This window comes from Humulus lupulus, chromosome 5, assembly GCF_963169125.1.
Source record: "Humulus lupulus chromosome 5, drHumLupu1.1, whole genome shotgun sequence".
NCBI classification, from domain to species: domain Eukaryota; kingdom Viridiplantae; phylum Streptophyta; class Magnoliopsida; order Rosales; family Cannabaceae; genus Humulus; species Humulus lupulus.
Window position 1 is genome coordinate 179028671 of NC_084797.1, and position 7292 is coordinate 179035962.

At 37.2% G+C, this 7292-nt stretch overlaps 1 protein-coding gene across 1 annotated transcript; it reads right to left on the bottom strand.

The window, feature by feature from the left end:
- Window positions 1-973: 973 nt before the first annotated feature.
- Window positions 974-2112, bottom strand: LOC133777888 (abscisic acid receptor PYR1-like). The gene has a single exon (XM_062217642.1). It carries the CDS (start codon window positions 1995-1997, stop codon window positions 1362-1364), a length of 636 nt encoding a protein of 211 aa, XP_062073626.1. The 5' UTR covers window positions 1998-2112; the 3' UTR covers window positions 974-1361.
- Between the last annotated feature and the right edge of the window lie 5180 nt (window positions 2113-7292).

Below are 7292 nucleotides of genomic sequence, written 5' to 3' on the forward strand. Positions count from 1 at the left end.
TAACTGAGGTGGACCACACTGGAACACATCCCAGACCCACCTCTCAGACACCCCAATTGGGCCAATTCTACAGCATTGACTACATTCGTAACCACTTAACATAAAAAGGCCGCCATAATATGTATTCAGATCCAACGGTTCATATCATGATGTTAATGAAAAAGTTTCTTCAAAAATGGGATCCGAAAGATTAATGGCTCAAAACTTTGGGGTTAAACTCAGATATTTACTAGAATTGGCCATTTACTTATTTAGAAGGTGAAAATATAGCAGAGATATATAACCTTAAGCTGAAAAGGGAAACAGGGAATAGGGGCTTTCTAGAAATGGACCTCTGTCTTTTGTAGTATTTTTTTTCGCTTCCCTATAAATTCCATTACCATCTCAGTTGGACCCCAATTTTATGTATTGTACTCTCTAGATAGAAAGATTCTCTCGCTCTAGAATTCTTGTAGTTAACATCTGACAAAAACTTCTGGTGAATGGTAATACTCTAGCTTTCCTTAAAAAAAAAAAAAAAAAAAATCTCATAGTTTTGTGGTTTTGGGGAAAAAAAGAAGGGCCTAGGGGCTACGACTATGCCTACTCCTAAATGGTGATGGTGCTTTTAGCTCAAGATTGGTCTTTATTCCACAAATGAAAATGTTAGCTTCTTGCTCATCTTTATCATAAGTTACTCATTACTCTTTATTTTACTATTCGAGTAATATTTATTTTAGGACATAGTTTTGTGTTACACTTTACTAGCATTAACATTATCTCCATACTCTTTTGACATTGATATGAAGAAAGAAAAAGCCCCATTTATCGCAACTATTCTAAGATTCAAACTAAAAGTCAAAAGCATAGATTCCAATTAGGATTTGTAGTACATTTATTTTTATTTAACTTAAACATAAAATGAAATTAAATTAAATATAACACAACATGTCATGAAATTACTAAATATGAAGAAAAATATATAAAATTGGGATATTGGAAGTTGAAAGACATAATTTATGCCATTCAAATGAGCAAATCAAATATTCACATGAAAGAGCAAAACGACATCAATATCCCCAAAGTTTTTGACATTTTTCTGTACAAGTGCATTGACCTAAATGTCCTTAACTTGGTACTCAATTCCAACTAAAATAAAAGAGCATTGACATCCATGTCAATCAGGTGAAACCAAGGATATTTTTGTGATTTCACATGTCATGATAAAGTAAAAAAAAATTAAAAAAGAAATTAAGACGTACTCACATAACCCAAGCCCCCAAATTAAAGAAAAGTTCTTTTTCTCTTCTCTCCCTTCTTCTAAGGTCTTACCCTTTTGATTTTTTTTCAATAAAGAAATTTCTCTCAACTTACCGTCACAGTCATGGCTCACGCGCCAGCCCTTCGGTGACCGACGCGAGCTTCTGGAGATTGAGCTTCACGACGGTATCGGCGAAGAGGCGCGTATCCTCCTCCGTGTTCCCCTCCGGCACATCAACTTGGTAAGATTCCAAAACGACGGTCCAGATCCTGTCATCGCGCTCGAACCCGTGCACCGTCGTCACGGACCGGTAATTCCTTAGCCGATGTTCGCCGCCGATGATGCTGAATCCAGTCACGCGCCGCTCTTCGTCAAGCAAGTCGAGCCTCTCGGTGCTCGTAGCGGCCGGCAAGCCCGAAATTACATTTACGTCCCTGGTGGCGCCAACCGTCATTTGAAACCCTTCCTTGACCACGCAGCTCTTGATGAAGTGCTTGTACGTCTGGGGCTTGTCGAATCGCCGCACCACCGACCACACCACGTCTGGCGGCGCTTGGATTCGCTGCGCCAGTAGCGAGGAGCATTGGCCCCGCCCCACTTGGTAGGTGTGGAACTCGGTGACGAACCGTCTCAACTCGTCAAACTCGTCCTGAGTCAACCCGGTGGGGAGCGATAGGTGGTGGCTTGTTGGAGTTGTGGCGGAGGCGGAGGCGGAGGCGGAGGCGGCGTTAGTCTCCTCGGCGTCTTGCTCGGCCATTGAGCTCTCGGCTTTTTTTATTGATCCTGAGTCGAGACGGAGAGAGAGAGAGAGAGAGAAAATATGGACAGAGAGGAAAAGAAGGGAAGGGGGAGAGGGGGGATATGAGGGAGGATTTTTATTTGTTTATAACGAACGGGAATTTGGGGAAATGGCAGGGGCAAAATGGGAAAGAAGAAACAAATTATTTGATTTATTTGGTTTTTAAACAAATAAATAATTTATTAATTGGAAATGGAATAAAATAAAATATGGTGCTTTAGGAGTGTTGGAAAGGTGTCAACTTGGTGACAAAGACAGGTGGGTTCTGGCTCAGTGGCTCATACGTTGGTTGCTTGACGGATCAACCTTGCTTCAAAAGCCGACAAGCCGAGCCGAATTTTGCTTCTTTTTAAAAAAAAAAAAGTAATAATAAATAATTACTATATTTTGTTTTTTTGTTCATATTAATAATGTATTTATTTTTTCGAAAAGCTGTTATAGTCTGAGATTGGTTCATTTTTTGGCCCATGACGGCATGTTATATCATATGATTGTTTTTTTTTTTTAAATATAGTTTTCCAATTATTACTATTATTATAATTATTATTATTTTGTCTTTCTTTCTATCTTATTGAAGTAAAACTGGTTTTTTCTCTTTTCCACTTATGGATATGACAAGACCTATCTAACTAGTAACTCCGCCATAATATTAAAAAATAATGTATAATGTTCATTGTTTTTAGCATTACAACTTTAAAATAAATATTAATAGTCTTAAACTATATATGCAAATACACACATAAGAGTTCATTCTATTTTTTATTCCTAAACAAGAGAAGAAAAAAACATCTTGTTTTATATGTTCAATAGAAAGTATTAGAAGAATTTATATATGTTTTTCAAAAATTAAAGATTTATTAATAACCATTAACAAAATTAGATTGATTATTCTTTTCACAAATTAAAGATTTATTAATAACCATTTAAAATTTTAGATTGATTATGATAAATATATAAAAAAAACATATAAAATATATCTAGATATTTTTTTTATTTAATTGTGATTATATTTTAAGTGATATGTAGATATCTTGAGGTTCTTTAATTAGATTGATTATTCATGATGTGGTTTTTTTAGGAATTTTTACACAAAGTACCAAATTTGACCCTATGTTTACATTTTTACGAACAGGAGGTAATTTTTACATTTCTACATTTTTATATTTTCTTTTATACGGTTTTCACATTTTTAAATTTTCTCATATACGATTTTAACTTTTTTCTTTTTACTTCTGACGCTTGTTTATGGGCAGTTCATCTTCTTCGTCCACGTTCCTTCTCCGACTGGTGATTTCTTCAATGTTGTTTTACTTTTTTCTTGAGCAATGAACGATTTATGAGCATATTTTCCCACGATCTTGATCACGCTCTTATCTCCCATGATCTTATTTCACTTTTTTTTTTCTATTTAAACAAAATTATTTTCAATTTTTTCATTATAGTGTGTACTCGATCAAGTTTTGGTTCTCCTTCTCCATTTCAAAAGCTTGTTCTAAAATTTGACTAGTCTAAAAAATCTTCTAATTCGAAGAAGAAAGTAGTATTTAAAGTTGAGCCCAACCCGAAATCAATGGCAAAAAATCCTCCTGGCAAACCTTCAAAGGCATCGTTGTTTAAGAAGAGGGCAGCTCCAAGTGATGATGAGAAGGGTAATTCGAAGAAATCCAAACTAGGTTCATCTGGCCGTAATGTATCAGAAGTTACTGAAACTAAGAAAATTAAGGTTTGTTTTTATTTTTATTTTTTATTAGTTTCTTCAGGGGTGTTTTGTCATTTTTTTAGGATTTGATTATTCATTTATGGTTATTTTTCGGTTGTTCTATTTCTGTATTTTATAGTGTTTAGGGATTTTAACCATTTTATAGTTATATTTGTTTTAGGGGTTTTCGTTGTTGTTTTTAGTTATTTCTAATGTGTTATTGTTATGTGTTTATATTTGTTGACGCAGTTTTTCGCCTGCAATAGATTGAGAAATCTAATCAGGATATTAGTGCTTATTTGTTTATCGTGATGAGATAATAAGAGCCTTTTCGTACACACACAACTTTTACGTGGTTCAATGGTTAAAATCCACCTAGTCCACGAGACAGTATTATTACTTTTCTCTCACAATTTTTGCAGAGTTTCAGTAATACAAAAAGGCAGTCCCCTTCCCTATCCATTATCCCTAATATTTATAGGGGAATTTCCTCGATAGGTTTGGGTAACCGTGTGAATAAATATGGTATACATTTAATATAGAGTATTCCCATTTACATTGAGATGTGATTTGATAACAGAATAGAATACACTCCTGCTATCTCAGATAATAAATGATAAATATGCAATACATCCTAGGCATTAATGAGCGTATAAAGAGTTGAATATTCTATTGGGATCCCTGAGTATACGTTCTGACAAGATTTCCATGAGCTGAGGATCCAAGGTTATTCGAACCTTAGCTCGGCTTAACTTTAGTGCGCTCAAAGGAGGATTTGGCCACTATAGGTCTCGAGCTGGATCGTTATCCTAAGAGGCGGCCTGATACTAACACGAATGTCGTACTTCCAAGTCTCAACTCGAGTTGCTAAGATCATTATTAACCAGAGGTTGACTGTGTTTTTCACATATTCATCTGCCTGCTGTACCCATAGCTGAGTGATTAAACTCGTGCTAAATTTTAGGCTAAATCATTTGCCCCTAAGCTCCTACTCGTGCTTGATGTCGTCACTTTCTGACATGCACAATAGGAGTTTTTAGGCTTCTTCCATGTAAAATCGTGCCTGCCTACTACTCGAGTACTAGACACATGACTGTCTATAATTGGCGTCCGTTTGAGTTTCGAGGACTGTGACAATTGTCTTGTCAACTTTTTGTCGCCATATGGTTCATTTAATCTCGGCCTTTGGATCTCGTGCTAACCCAATCGGATGGCCTGAATTAATTCCCATAGTTTACGTATTGTTACACCCAAATTTCTAGATTAGAAGTTTTTGGTCACGAAAGTCAGGCTCGTAAAGTGTAAGCTCGAAAGTAAGCAAACTTGTCATGAGATCAACATTAATGATAATTGAGTTTGACAGTCTCGCTCAATATTAAAACGACGACGTTGTAGTTGGTAAGCTCGTAACCACACGGTCTCGAAAGTGTTTCGAGGTTATGAGATAAGCTCGAAGCTACAGTGACAAGGGTTCAAGACTTGTTACATTTTCCTGGTCTGTTTGTATTTAGCATCAGTCAAAAGGGTTCGAGCTTGAGCATTGCAAGCTCGGAGGAGACGACCTCTATAAAGTTACTTAATAAGATCGAGGGAAGCCGAGATAGCAAGCTCGTGATGATTTGCCGATCTCGAAGATATGTAAGTCGAATGTTCGAGATCGATAGCCAAATGAGGACGCAGTTACTATTTACGAATCCCTATATCTAAGGGATTGGTTATAATCTGTTAATAAATCTCGAATATTATAGGATTTATACGCGTATTATATATTTATATGCATTTAATTGTATTTATTTTGAGATTTGAATTAGAACTCCCCGAAATGTGAGGGGATATATTCTGTGAACCAGTCTATAAATAGATTGGAGAAATTCATTTGTAGACACACTGAAATTGGCACTGGGAATACTCTGCTGAAGTGCTACCGAAAAAGCTTTGAGAGAATTCCATAGGTGAATAACATCAACGTGGACTAGGCAGATTTTAATTGTCGAACCATGTAAAAATCGTGTTTTTTCCTCTTTATTTTTATGATTTTGTGTTTAGTGCTCTTCATTTCTAAGTTGATGAAAAACGACGTCAACACGTATAAATAGGGTGATTGGACTTGAACCTTACCACCTTTGCATTAAAAAAGTTTCATTTCAAAAACAAAATTTCCCTTTTTCTTCTCAAACTTCTCCCCAAACTCTGCATCGCCTTTTAGACTCTCAGAAGCTTTCAAGGAGCTTCCTGGGGACGTATCGATATTTTCTTTCAATCGAACATATAAACTGTAATTATTTCCTCACCTAGTTTGAATCTTTCAATTCTTTATATTCCAGTGAGACTTTTGTTTTACTTCAAAGAACATTCTTTGTTCAATATCGCTTAGGCTATGTTTGAGTTTAAATAGGATTTGATTTATGCTAAATGAACGAGACTAGGCTTGTTTAGAAATAAGGTATTCATAAAACTGGGCAGATTTTCTAGGATTTACAAAGAAAGTGCTTCTGGTAAATCGATTAGAATACCTGTTTGGATGTAGAAGCCGAAAGGGTAGGTGTGGTTTTGGGTAGCTTAAGGGTCATGATTCCTTAAGCGGTTTTGCTTTAAACCGCTTTCCAAAGAAATATAGTGGGTCTGGCGAGTCTGACACATGAATCCCGAAGTATCAGGGAATTTCACAAAATCAAAGCACATGGCCTAGGACCACGCGTTGAGGCTAGAACACACCTTAGCTCGTGTAAATTTTAAATCTCAAAAGTAAACCACTTAAACCCTCAAACTTTTGTACCTTTACGACCGTAGCTAGAAATTGTCTTAGGTTGCCACTAATAGGCCATTTTGTCATCAAGCGAGCTAAATCATGGCCCCCCAGAGAAAAACATCACGAGCTCCTCTGCTCAGAGCAAGAATAAGGGCAAGTAGGTCGCCTGTGACTCTCCAGTTCCTCATTTCGGCCCTGTGGTGGAGAGGGAACTCATCGTTGACCCCAATGCATTCTTCGAGATCGACCACATAGTGTCCCGGATAATGACTCATGGGAAAGTTAACAAGATCCTGATGAGTCATGGGATTGAGATGGGAGCTGATGGCCTCCATGCCCGACCTCCGTTGGAAGGAGAGCAAAGCTGCGCCCTTCTCCCAGATTACTATGGGGTTTGGAGTAATGAGCACCTGAAGGCAGGTGCCTTCCTTCCACTGGACCAATACTTCATAGATTTCCTGAACTACGCCAGACTAGCTCCGTTTCAGCTCCCGCCAAACCCATACAGACTTTTGGTAGGGCTAAAATATCTGTTTCTGAGGCACGAGTAGGAGGTCCCCACTCCGACATATATTATGTATTTGTTCTGTCTCAAGGCCAGTCCTGACTAAAAGGGGGGAGGTGATGGTTTTTACTACCTCACTCACTTTCCCAACTCAACATTCGTCATTGACCTCCCCAGCCACCCAAATGACTATAAAGATTTGTTCTTTATGTCAAATGGGTTTAAGAACTGCGAGCACCGATATTTCAACCGCCCTCGTAAGTCTTCTATCTTTATGAATTCTACACATGAACTTTCTTA

Excerpts from the sequence above, each read along its gene's own strand:
- LOC133777888 (XM_062217642.1), bottom strand. The coding sequence starts at position 1,997 with ATGGCCGAGCAAGACGCCGAGGAGACTAACGCCGCCTCCGCCTCCGCC.